The 14,115-nt window shown below is 43.7% G+C and overlaps 1 protein-coding gene across 8 annotated transcripts in view; it reads left to right on the top strand.

Annotated features, from left to right (window-relative positions):
• Positions 1 to 14,115, top strand: part of TPO (thyroid peroxidase) — a 128,798-nt gene that overhangs the window by 35,505 nt on the left and 79,178 nt on the right. For all 8 annotated transcript variants that reach the window (XM_054677661.1, XM_054677660.1, XM_054677659.1 and 5 more), the window contains exons 6-7: positions 2,736 to 2,865; positions 5,123 to 5,329. In XM_054677661.1, coding sequence (XP_054533636.1) covers positions 2,736 to 2,865; positions 5,123 to 5,329 — 337 coding nt within the window. The remainder of the gene's footprint in view (positions 1 to 2,735; positions 2,866 to 5,122; positions 5,330 to 14,115) is intronic.

Below are 14,115 nucleotides of genomic sequence, written 5' to 3'. Positions count from 1 at the left end.
TTGCAAATTGAGCCACTTTGGTGTGCTGGAGATTAATGAAGTATTAATAACAGAATTATTCTCCCCTTAAGGTCCCTGCAGACATAGAAAAGTAACCATGTCCCCAAGCCTCCTGCCGCTGCTGACCACTCATCATCCAATGTGTCCTGGATGAGGTAGCAGCAGGTGCACAACAGTAAGAATAAAAGCTCCTCTCCTCTAATGTACAGAGCTGCGTGGTGGCCTTAGAGACTTTTAAACTGGAAAAGTCTCAGCTCTTCAGTCTACCTCAAGGACAAAACGGATCTTTCCTTCACAAATGTTGCCCAGGTTACAAACAGTTCTTAGTAGAACCTTAGTCCTTTCATTCCTGTGCAGAACATCTAAATCGGTCACATTTAATACGAATGACTAACGTATGTTATAACCATAAAGGCGATGGTAATTTATGACAAAACCACTAATTTTTAAATATTTATATTCCCAAACACTCCAAATGTTTTTAAAAGTTATTTATCTTGTCACGATTCTTGTAGACTTCACTCCTTGTATTTTTTAAGTGCGTACATATCAGATACATGGGAGGATTTTCAAAGCCTGCATCCTAGTCACGCCTGACTCTTTTGTCATGTGCCTTGCAAAGCCTCCCAATACCAGTTGTCTATGATGCAGCTTCAGACTCTGCAGACTCAGCCCTGGTTGTGTTGCACGACTCTGCAGCTGCCACACACAGAACCTCAGTGCTGGTTGTTCCCACACGGGCGTGACTGACAGATACCAATGGAACCCGGATATCATGACAATGTTAGACCCAAAACAATCTGTATTTATTTTTAACAAAAGGAACCTACTTTTTTCCACAAAAAAATTCTATTTTTTTCTCTTTGAATTGACTTTTATATTCTAATTCTCTCATATTTCCTTCCAAATGCAGAATAATTTATGCCTTATAAATTGAGCCATTTTCTTCCAAATGTAGAATATTTTATACTTGAAAAATCCTTTATTTTTAATAAGTTTTACATATTTCTTTACCTATCCACTACAGATATTTATGCTCATGTTATATATTTGATACATTCATTTATATATTCTTCACATTCATATAGTCTCACCATGCATTTATATATTTGAATATGTATTTTATTTTGCATGTTACTTTTTATGTATTTTATAAATTTAAATTTCATGTTTAGAAAATGTTCAGTGAGCACAAGGGCCTCAGTGTTCATTGTTTTCTTCAAGATTGAGTTATTTTTTACACATTATTAGAACACGATTTAATAAGCAAGGATCTATGACAGATGTTGGTAATTATTATACATAGAGATAAATATTTATTGGAATTAGTTTATTGATGAGATGGGTGGAGTTTCAGTTAGTTCCTTCATCAGCTGGCTGAACATCACCTGTGGGCCAAGGGGCCATGCACCCTGGTTACCCGAGATCCTTCCTATTTATGCCTTCTATCCCAGGAAATTATTAATAACTAATAGTGCTCCTGTCTCCTCAAAAGTATTCCACTTTAGGAATTATACGGTTGCCCTACATACTATAGATGAGACAGTTCAGCAGCAACCCTGTGATTATTTTTACCTTTGCAGATGGAAGGTGCCTAGAAACCTGCTCCTGTGACTATGTCACTGGGAACAGTTTTGCCATAGGAATGCCATCTGGCCCTCAAAACTCCTTCTGAGATATAGAAGAAAATGAACATATAATGAGCTGTCATTAAAATGATTTTTATTCATGTATCAGCAATCAATTCAATAACATAGTCCTCCAAATTTCTAAACAAAATATTGGAAAATACCTCATTTGCACAAAGGATTAGTTACCAATCTTTAGTCTTTTATTTCCTCAGTTTCCAGAAGATGCTCTGAGACATATCAAGTGACTGTTAATTGTGCCTACACCCCTTCAACTTAGGGGCACCTTGCTTAACACAGTACACTCGGAACTAAGTGTGAAATCAAAATATTCAACACACCTTTACCTTATCATGCACTTCAAATACATTTTTGTCAGAATATATTTTGACCAATAGAACAAAACTGCAGACCAGCCTACTTACGGGAAACTTCACCATCTAGCCTATCGGCTGAAGCCATTGTCATCGCCAAATCAAACAGCCAAATACAACTGACTCTCTCTCTCTCTCAGGAGAGACTTAACTTTATTTTTAACTTACTTTATTTTAATTCAAATTCATTTATTAATGGTTCCTTTGACAACCAGCTCACTTCTGAAATCAGAAAACCAGCAACTTCCTCAGTTCCCACGAGTTCGCCTGGACAATCACACGGGCAGGAACAGGCGCGACACCCTGGTGGCTTCATGGTGCTTTGATTAAAGGATGTTTTATGCCACAGGATTTCAAATGATCTCTTTGTTTGGAGTACCAGAAGTTTCTGTCCTCCAGAGAACTGCCCCTGGTACATTCTAGAAGGGTGGGAGCCCCTCCTTCGGAAAACAGGGGAGTGGGAAGGAACCCTGCAGGCAGCCACCTCCAGACAGCATGTGCTGAGCTCGGGAGAGGGTGCCTGTGGGAACCAAGCCTCTGGAATGAGCTCCCTTGAAGCCAGTCATGACCTGGGCCTCCAGGAGGCCTTTCGGGTCTTCTGGGGAGCTGTGCCCCTTGGGCCTCTGGAGAGACCCCACTTATTCTTCCTGAGAATGGTGCCTTATATCTGGAACTCACTGCTTCTGTGTTCTTCTCCCCCATCTCAAACACATCCTTGCATTTGCCTCCACAGAGACCACCCCAGATGGGGCGCCTCCAACACGGCCCTGGCACGATGGCTCCCTCCAGTCTATGAGGACGGCTTCAGTCAGCCCCGAGGCTGGAACCCCGGCTTCTTGTACAACGGGTTCCCACTACCCCCGGTGGGTACTCAGAACGCTACTATCCTGGACTAAGATTGGGTCCTGTGATGCTGAGGGAGGGAAATAGGCTTTTACTGGGTTCTTGCTCATGCTGGGTGCTGCGTGCAATTCCCTCAGATCCTCCCAGCCTCCCTTTGATGTAGCAATCACTGTTTCTGCCCTATGGCTTAGGAGCCAAGGCTTAGGGAGATTGAAATCTCTTAGTGAGTGGAACCCTGCAGATTTAAATTAAGTTTTCTCAACCCTAACGTTTCTGTTCCTGAAAATCACTTCAGTGTTTTCAGATCAATTCCTTTATCCATCATGTGGGCTAGGTACATCCCAAGATGATTATGAGTTCAGCAATCCACTTGTTGATGTAAAGATGACTGCTTTACTCCCAGAGGTGAATTTATTTGCTGAACACTCATAGCCTAGTAGAATCTACTGGTCTATTTGGTCAAAAAATGAGTCATTTTGCTTGTAATTTAACTACTCATTTCAATGAATAAGCCAGCCTGTTTGCTCTTGTGCCATGTTCAGTGATGAAATTATCTAGAAATACATCAGTGGATGTTCTGTTTAGCCCAAAGAGCGCAGGTGGTAGGACTCAGGTCTGACTCAGACCAGCTGTGGACAGATACACCAGCACAGAGTTCCCCTACGAAAGCCAACAACTTTACCTAGGCAATTTTCCTAGGCGGGCTTTTAGTAAGAGGACCCGGTGTTCCCAGAAGCCGTGAGAAGCCCTGGGTAGAGCTGGAGGCTGTGTCACTGAAGACGGCTCGGTGCTCCCAGCAGCAGGGACAAGGCAATTGGGCTCACGCTCTGCTCCCACTGGCTTCCTGCAAGTCGCTTGCCTTCTTGGCCTCAGTTGGACAATCCCTAAAATGGGATAACACTGTCTTACCCACCTTATGCTCAACAGTGGACCAGTTCAACCCCCCCGAGGCTTTTTAAACTCTCAGTATTATGAGATTGTGATTCTCTAAACCCGTATTTGCTCAGAATTATTTCACTATTGAGAAAAATCAGAGTTCCAGTGTCTTTAAATGAAATTGTGTTGGTTTTCTACCCAGCTGTGACAAATTGCTCCAAATTTAGTGGCTGAAAACAACATAAATGTGATCTTCCAGTTTCACAATCAGTGTCTGATGTCTCACTTGGCTCAAATCAAGGTGTTGCAGAGCTGGTTCTTTCTGGGAGCTCCAGGGGAGATCCCTTTCCTGGCAATTCCAGCTTCTGGAGGTGGCTGCATCCCCTGGCTCATGGCTCCTCCTTCGAAGCCGGCAATGTTGTCTGTCTCTGTGCCTTTGTTTGGAGTCACATCTCCACCTCCCGTCAGGAGAGGGCCTCCAACTTTAAGGATCCATGTGACTGGATTGGACACTCGTGGAGACCCAGGACAACCTTCCCATCTCAAGGCCCTTAATGTAATCGCATCGGCAGGCTCCAAGGATTAGCGAATGGATGTTGTGTGAGAGGCATTTTTTTTCTGCCTCCACAGATGACCCACTGACCCTCAAAGATTCATACCCAGTCCACATGCCTAACATGCTCACCCCATTCCAAGGTTCCCCCAAACCCCATCCCATGACGGCACCAACTCTAGGCCCAAAATCCAATCCAAATCTCACCACATAAATCATCCACATCAGGTAGGGCAGGCTCAGGGTAAGATCCATCCAGGACAAAATTCCTCTCCATCTGGACCTAGCCTGTGAGACAGGGAAGCTTGTCGTCTGCTCTCCAGATGCCCTGGCGGAACGGTGTTAAACATAACAGCAACAGATGTCTGCGTGGAGAATGGAAAGGAAGGGGAGTCACTCCTCCCAACCCACGTGGAAATCCAGCCAAGCAACTCCCTTAGGCTTCAAGGCCAAGGAGTACTCGCTTGTGGCTGGAGGCTCTGCCCTCTGAGTCATGAACTCAACTGTCCTAAAGCCTGGCTGTTTTGTCAATGACTCTTCACTTAATCCCCACAACAACACTGAAAGCTCAACCTTTCCATATTAACTTACAGATGAGGAAGTGAGGGCTGAGGGAAGTTAATGCCAGGCCCTCCAGCCACCACAAATCAAGGCAGGGATTCAAGTCCAGGGGCATCTGTCTTCAAAGCTTATGCTCCTTCTGCCCTAACTCCAGGGCACAGATCTCCTAGGGGCACCTGGAGCTCTGTGAACAAGAACCACACCAGGAAGTGCATGATCCCAAAGGGTCATCTTTCTGCTACCACGGGGTCCTCCTATGTCCTGACCAATGGTCTCTTCCTACCCAGGTCCGGGAGGTGACAAGACATGTCATTCAAGTTTCAAATGAGGTTGTCACAGATGATGACCGCTATTCTGACCTCCTGATGGCATGGGGACAATACATTGACCACGACATCGCGTTCACACCACAGAGCACCAGCAAAGCTGCCTTCGGGGGAGGGGCTGACTGCCAGATGACTTGTGAGAACCAAAACCCATGTTTTCCCATACAAGTAAGTTTTAGAAAACGTTTCTATGTTTGTTATGAAACTAAGTGCTATTTAAAACGTCAAACAGAATGGTATAAAACAAAATGTGAAAGTCTGTTTCTTTGTCCTATTCCCAGGGGTAGCAGTTGTGAATATCTGGTGCATCTCACTGGAAATTCCCTGGGTACACATATATATAGCATGTATGATAGTGTGGGTACACATATATATAGCATGTATGATACTGTGGGTACACATATATATAGCATGTATGATCGTGTGTGGGCAGATGTGTACATAGCATGTATGATACTGTGGGTACACATATATATAGCATGTATGATAGTGTGTGGGCAGATGTGTACATAGCATGTATGATACTGTGGGCACACATATATAGCATGTATGATAGTGTGTGGGCAGATGTGTACATAGCATGTATGATACTGTGTGGTCACAAGTATATAGCATATAGGATTATGTGTGGGCACATGTATTGGCACATCGCAGGTGGGCACATGTGTATATAGCATGTATGATATTGTGTAGTCGTGTATATAGCATATAGGATTATGTGTGGGCATATGTATTAGCATATATGATCTCAGGTGGGCACGTGTGTATATGGCATATAAGATAGTGTGTGGGCACGTGTGTATATGGCATATAAGATAGTGTGTGGGCACGTGTGTATATAGGATATAATATAGTGTGTGGGCACATATGTATATGGCATATAAGATACTGTGTGGGCACATGTGTATATAGGATATAAGATAGTGTGTGGGCACGTGTGTATATAGCATATAAGACAGTGTGTGGACACATGTGTATATAGTATATAAGATAATATGCGGGCATGTGTGTATATAGCATATAAGACAGTTTGTGGGCACATGTGTATATGGCATATAAGACAGTTTGTGGACATGTGTGTATATGGCATATAAGATAGTGTGTGGACATGTGTGTATATGGCATATAACATGCTGTGTGGGCACATGTGTTTATAGCATATAAGACAGTTTGTGGGCACATGTGTATATGGCATATAAGACAGTTTGTGGACATGTGTGTATATGGCATATAAGATAGTGTGTGGACATGTGTGTATATGGCATATAAGATACTGTGTGGGCACGTGTGTTTATAGCATATTAGTTTGTGGGCACGTGTGTAAATAGAGCCTATTATCCCATGTGTACCTGCACTTTTTCTCATCCTCTGTGTCACATCATGTGCATGCTCAGTGCCTGGTAAGGACCACTTAGCAATAGTTCTTATACATGTCTGCTTAACATTAAGTGAACAGAAATGTAATTGTTTACAACTTAGTATTCCATTTGTGTGTGCATTATAATCTATCTAACCACTTTCCCTATTAATGAGCATGAGTTGCCTTCTGCTTCATTGCTGTTTTTATGCTGTCACAAATAATGAAGGAAAGAGCACACTTGGCCCTCAATCTTTGTGCCCATGTGCACACCTGATAGATCCAGGGGTAAGATTGCTAAGTCACGGTGGAGGTGCCTGTGGAATTTTGATAAATATTGCAGAATTACTCTCCATTAATATTGCACAAATGTTCACTCTTACCAGAAAAGAAAGAGACAATATAGGTAGATTTTTAATTTTACTTCTCTCTGGAAACCAGCCTTGAAGTTAACAAGGGACATTTTCTTTTTTTTTTTTTAAGACAGGGTCTCACCCAGTCGCCCAGGCTGGAGTGCAGTGGTGCAATCTCGGCCCACTGCAACCTCCGCCTCCCGGGTTCAAGCAATACTTCTGCCTCAGCCTCCCTAGTAGCTGGGACTACAGGCAGGTGCCACCACACCTGGCTAATTTTTGTATTTTTAGTAGAGACAGGGTTTCACCATGTTGGCCAGGCTGGTCTCGAACTCCTGACCTTGGGATCCGCCTGCCTTGGCCTCTCAAAGTGCTGGGATTACAGGTGTGAGCCACCGTGCTCAGCCAACAAGGGACATTTTCTACTTAAGAGTACAGATGGTTTCGATCTCATGTCCTCTCTAACATTCATTCAATAAAACTTCACTGGCAGTTATTCTGTGCCATGCTGTGCTGTGGGCTAGGCAGGCTGAAAAGGAAGACAGGCTGGTCCCTGGAAGGTGGGCAGGACAGTTACATAAACCAGCAGTTACAAAATTCTGGGCATCTGCAGAGGAGGTCCCAGTGGGCAAAATCAAGACATCTAAACAAAATATCCCAAAAGGAATAATATTGGGGGAAAGGTTAAAAGGAGCACCATAAAGACTGTGTCAATCATAGAAACTGAATTTCAGCCAGGTCCAGCCTCTGTCCCTGGGAGGAGGTCTCTCTCTCTCACATGCTGGGGCTCAGACCCTGGGAGACAGGGGGCCCCTTGCTCTTCTCTGCAGAGCCCCCTCACCAGGGCGGCCCCCTGCATGTGTCCCCTGCTGCATGTACCTCTAACCTGGGATTCTTTCTTTCTTTTTTTTTTTTTGAGCTGGAGTCTTGCCCAGGCTGGAGTGTAGTGGCGCAATCTCAGCTCACTGCAACCTCCGCCTCCCGGATATAAGCGATTCTCCTGCCTCAGCATCCTGAGTAGCTGGGACTACAGGCATGCGCCACCATGCCTGGCTAATTTTTCTATTTTTAATAGAGATGGGGTTTCATCGTGTTGGCCAGGCTGGTCTCAAACTCCTGACCTCAAGTGATCTGCCCACCTTGGCATCCCAAAGTGCTGGGATTACAGGTATGAGCCACTGTGCCTGGCCCTAGTGTTATTCTTCACCACTCAGGACCCCAAAGTTCTCATCTGTTAACATTAGAGCTGTTAGATCTTGCAGAAGTACCTGTATCTTCAGCAATGAACAGTCTGCCAAGCAGAGGCCCTCGTTCCCAGCTAAGTGGCTCCCCAGCAGAATCTGTGCAAAAAAATGACTGAGTTATGCAGCCTGGAGAATCAGTGGAGATGGGCACCTATTATCTATCAGGTCTTGGGTTCCAGGCCTGCCTTGTAACTTATTATCTGCGTGTATATAGGTTTGTTGTCTGTAAAAAGAGTATATTTCCCAGGTTTGCCTTGTAACTTATTAGCTGCATGTATATAGGTTTGTTGTCCATAAAAAGAGTATATTTCCCACCTAATAATGTAGCAATTAGAATGAAATGAGATCGAATTTGCAAAACCAGGCTCAGAGAAGGAATTCAATGAACGTGTATTGTTATTGCTGTGTTGCTGGAAGCGTAGACGTCTGAGAGGGATGTGGGGTGATTAGGGAAGCTCAGCAAGGAGGGAGCACGTTGGGTAGGGAGCTGCACTGAGAGAACTACTCTGTGTGGAGGTTGGGCTCCCCTGGAGCTGCACTGAGAGAACCACTGTGCGTGGGGGCTCCACCTTTGGGGATCTCCTGGAGTTTCGCTGGTTTGGGCAAGAGCTGGTGAAAAGCAGCCTTGGAAGAAGGAGGGATCGTTCTTGCAAGTCTGCAGCTGCTATTGGGGTAATTTATGTTTGTCCAGACAGGCGGGACAGTTGGGGGCCACCATCTGGGTGGGAAGGACATGGGTAGCACTGACGCCAGACAAGGACCCCAGGAAAAGCCCAGCCCTTCAGGAGGTCAGGGGCCTCTGGCCAGGGCATCATCCTGGGCATGTTCCGCTGATATCCAGGGTCACGTGATGGTTGTGGTGAGCCCCACACACCTGCCCCCAGAGGCTCCTTCCTCCACCCACAATACTCAAAGTTATATGGATGGCTGCGTTCGTATAAAGATAAATATATTAATGTAGGTTAAAACGTTCTTTGGCCTAAATGTTTATTATTTTCTTCTGATTTTAAAATAAATTAAAGATTTTGTGAGCACACTTACTCCTGTGACCCTAGGCACTGTGACTACGGTGCCTCCTGGGTAAGCTGGCCCTGGGGAAACTGGACTTCCACCTGCCTCAGGGGAGGAATTGGCCTTTTGTCCTAAGAAAAGTCTTCTCAGAAGAACCCGAGTGGGAGTGAAAAGCAAAAGTGAGTTGGGCCCCAGGGCCCCCTGCCCCACCGGGCATAAATATACCCACAGGCATGCACACACCCACAGGCACAGGTGACCATGACCACCTATACACCTGTGTGTACACCCTTGTGCACACACATGCACACCCACCCACACCCATACACACACGTGCACACAGGCACATGCACCTATACATGCTGATGACACACAGACCCACACACACACCTGCACACACCTCACATGCACACAGCTGCTCCAGGATCCTTCTGCTGACATGCGGACCCTGTGTAACTCAGGAGTGTATTGGACAAGGACGGGGGCGCCGTGGCGAGGAGCAGGATACTGTGATGCCCATGGAGACCCCCGCAGAGGTTCCGGGGGGTCCGGGCACTGGCTCCTTCGGGGCTCCCTACTGGATCTCAAGGGAAAGGTGGGTGCTCTCATCAGCCATGTCACTCTCCAGTGTCCTCCTTTCTTTTTAGGGCTCAGTTAGAGTGAGCCCGGTCACCCCAGGTACCGTCTCTCTGCCCTATTTCAACTTTCTCTTCTGGCTCTTCTGGGCCAGCCTGTCTTTCGTGGGGCAGGACTGGGGTTGACAGCACTTCCCTTCCACACAGAGCACATGCTTGTGGGACCCTGAAGGCAGAGAGGCTGGGGCAGGCGCTGTGGGCAGCAGGCGGGGAGGGGCTGGACCATCTCAGGCGGGGAGCCTGCAGGGCTTGTTCCCAGGAGCTGAGGAGCTGACTCCAGACCTCAGGGCTCTGCGCTAAGGTCCCTGGACACAAACCCAGGGCACGGACAAGAGGCAGACCCTCAGGGGACGACTTGAAAATATGGAATCACAAGGAATTGTTATCTTCATTCTATAAAGAGCTCTTATAAAGCAATGAGAAAAAAATAAACACCCAATGGAATAAACACCCGATGTGAACAAGAAAATTACAAGAAAACCCAAATACGTGTGTGTAGGTAAACACACACACACACACACATAGATATCAATGAAAGATAAATGAACAGCAAGATGCTGTTTTTAAACATACAGACTGGAAAGAAATTATGAAATTTTAATTTAGTGTTGTTCAGGGTATTGAGAAATGATTTGCATCCATACATGGCTGTGCAAAAGTAAACTGGTGAATACATTCGGGACACGATGTGACATAAGGTATGAAATGAAATCAAGCCCATTCACACCACCACAAGAATCTTCCCTAGGGACAATGTCCAAACTGCCCTTAAAAGTGGGTGAATATATTAGTTTGTCACAATTGTTTATATCACCAAAATACTGAAAAACTTTAAACGTTGATCACAGGCTATGAGCATGAGAAACACAAGCAACTTTAGACAATCATGTTATACAGTGATATTATGGAAATGGTGAAATGTTGCCCAGCTTAGTAAAATTTTAGATGATATTGTACTTGTCACTTTTCTTATTTCAAAATGTTCATTATTGAGCATATATTATCTTTGTACTTAGAGAAAAATAACAACAAAATTATTTGTAAACAATTTTAAAAATAAAAGGCAAGACCACATCTGGCAGGGAGGACACCTGCGTGCCCGTGGGTGAGAACGTGGGAGAGGCCCCAGGGTGGGTCTCCAGGGCACTTTCCAGGGCTCTTGGTGTCAGGCATGAACCTCCTGGCTTGCAGTTAAGAGTGTCCGTCAATTATTCAGATCCTGTCCATCCCCAGGGCAGCCTTCAGTAGTTGAGTGATTGAGCTAACAGTCACTCCGGTGAGATGAAAAATATACGGTATACTCTAGGAGTAGCTCCATAAACCCAGTAGATGACACATCATAAATCAGTGCTTTTAAATGTTTGATGTCCTTTACACTCAAAGCATCCAGTTTGGTCTCTGAGTATTTACGGTGGAGTGGGAGGGTGGAAGTTCTTAGTGAGCTTGGAGCAAGTTGGGACTTTTGAATCCCAAAGCAAAACAGAAAATGATCCACACAATTTATCATATCTATGTTTATTCAGTTTTCCTAAGGGAAACATGTTTCCAGCAACTACACGAGACTATAAATTAAAGTGTTTTGAGTCTCTGACTACTGATCACTCAGCCCAGGGAGCTGTGAGAGCTTCGCAGCATCCTCTATTTTAGGACTGGGCTTTTCTTCATGACCTTGCTCCTTCTGGTCTCGGCTAAGTGGGGGTGCAGGCAGCCCGATCATGTTCCACTGGGCGCTGCAAACCCCCCATCCACTGCAGAAAATATGTAGCTATGAATGTATCGAAAACCTCAAAGCTATGCAAGCCTCCTCATGCACACCAATGTGTATCTCTAGGTACGTATTAAAAAGTGGAGTTAGTGGGTTATGAATTATGTTCATGTTGGAATTTTTTATTTCCATAAGTTATTGAGAACAGGTGGTGTTTGGTTACATGAGTAGGTTCTTTGGTGGTGATTTGTGAGATTTCGGTGCACCCATCACCCAAGCAGTATACACTGAACACAATTTGTAGCCTTTTATCTCTCACTCCCTTCCCACCCTTTCCCCCTGAGTCCACAAAGTCCACTGTGTCATTCTTACGCCTTTACATCCCCATAGCTGAGGTCTCACTTATGAGTGAGAACATAAAATGTTTGGTTTTCAATTCCTGAGTTACTTCACTTAGAATAATAGTCTCTGATCTCAACCAGGTCGCTGCAAATGCCATTAATTCACTCCTTTTTATGGCTGAGTAGTATTCCATCGTATATAAAAAATCACAGTTTCTTTATCCACTCATTGATTGATGGGCATTTGGGTTGCTTCCACAGTTTGGCAATTGTGAATTGTGCGGCTATAAACACGGATGTGCCAATGCATTTTTCGTATAATGACTTCTTTTCCTCTGGGTAGATACCCAGGAATGGGATCGCTGGATCAAATAGTAGTTCTACTTTTAGTTCTTTAAGGAATCTCCACGGTGTTTTTCCACAGTGGTTGTACTAATTTACATTCCCACCAGCAGGGTAGAAGTGTTGTTCCCTTTTCACCATATCCACACCGACATCTATTATTTGTTGATTTTTTTTTATTATGGCCATTCTTGCCAGAGTAAGGTGCTATCGTGTTGTGTTTTGATTTGCATTTCCCTGATCATTAGTGATGAGCATTTTTTCATATGTTTGTTGGCCATGTGTGTATCTTCTTTTGAGAATTCTCTATTCATGTCCTTAGCCCACTTTTTGATGGGATTGTTTGGTTTTTCTTACTGATTTGTTTGAGTTTGTTGTAGATTCTGGATATTAATCCTTTGTCAGATGTGTGGATTGTGAAGATTTTCTCCCACTCTGTGAGTTGTCTGTTTACTCTACTGACTGTTCCTTTTGCTGTGCAAAAGCTCTTTAGTTTAATTAAGTCCTAACTATTTATCTTTGTTTTTATTGAATTTGCTTTTGTGTTCTTGGTCATTAAATCCTTGCCTGAGCCAATAGCAAGAAGAATTTTTCCAATGTTATCTTCTAGAGTTTTTATGGTTTCAGGTCTTAGACTTAAGTCCTTGATCCATCTTGAGTTGTTTTTGTATAAGGTGAGAGATGAGGATCTAGTTTCATTCTCCTACACATGGCTTGCCAATTATCGCAGCATCATTTGTTGAATAGGGTGTCCTTTGCCCACTTTATGTTCTTGTTTGCATTGTCGAAGATCAATTGGCTGTAAGTATTTGGGTTTATTTCTGGGTTCTCTATTCTATTCCATTGGTCTACGTGCTTATTTTTGTACCAGTACTATGCTGTTTTGGTGACTATGGCCTTATAGTATAGTTTGAAATCAGGTAATGTGATGCCTCCAGATTTGTTCTTTCTGCTTAGTCTTGCTTTGGCTATGCAGGCTCTTTTTTGGTTCCATACAAATTTTAGGATTTTGTTTTCTAATTTGATGAAGAATGCTGGTGGTATTTTGATGGGAATTGTGTTGAATTTGTAGATTGCTTTCAGCAGTATGGTTGTTTTCACAATATTGACTCTACCCATCCATGTGCATGGGTTGTGTCCCATTTGTTTGTGTTGTCTGTGGTTTTTTTCAGCAGTGTTTTGTAGTTTTCCTTGTAGAGGTCTTTCATCTCCTTGGTAAGGTATATTTCTAAGTATTTTATTTTTTTCAGCTATTGTAGAAGGGGTTGAGTTCTTGATTTGATTCTCAGCTTGGTTGCTGTTGGTGTATAGAAGAGCTACTGTGTACATTAATTTACACAGTAAATTATGTACTGTGTACATTAATTTTGTATCCAGAAATTTTTCTGAATTCTTTGATCAGTTCTAGGAGCTTTCTGGAGGAGTCTTTAGGGTTTTCTAGGTAAACAATCATATCATTAGCAAACAGCAACAGTTTGACTTCCTCTTCGCCGATTTGGATGCCCTTTATTTCTTTTGTCTGATTGCTCTGGCTAGGATTTCGAGTACTGTGTTGAAGAGGAGTGGTGAGAGTAGGCATCCTTGTCTTGTTCCTGTTCTCAGAGGGAATGCTTTCAACTTTTCCCCATTCAGAATTATGTTGGCTGTGGGTTTGTCATAGATGGCTTTTAATACATTGAGCTATTTCCCTTGTATGCCAATTTTGCTGAGTTTTAATCATAAAGGGATGCTGGATCTTTTTGAATGCTTTTTATGCATCTATCAAGACGATCATGTGATTTCTGCTTTTGATTCTGTTTACATGGTGTATCACATTTATTGACTTGTGTATGTTAAGCCATCCCTGCATCCCTGATCATGGTGGATTATCTTTTTGATATGCATTGGATTTGGTTAGCTAGTATTTTGTTAAGGATTTTAGCATCTATGTTCATCAGGGATATTGGTCCGTAGTTTTCTTTTTTGG

This window comes from Pan troglodytes, chromosome 12 (genome assembly GCF_028858775.2).
Source record: "Pan troglodytes isolate AG18354 chromosome 12, NHGRI_mPanTro3-v2.0_pri, whole genome shotgun sequence".
NCBI classification, from domain to species: domain Eukaryota; kingdom Metazoa; phylum Chordata; class Mammalia; order Primates; family Hominidae; genus Pan; species Pan troglodytes.
The sequence above is the reverse complement of the archived record's forward strand: the minus strand, read 5'-3'. Positions and strand labels throughout refer to the sequence as shown.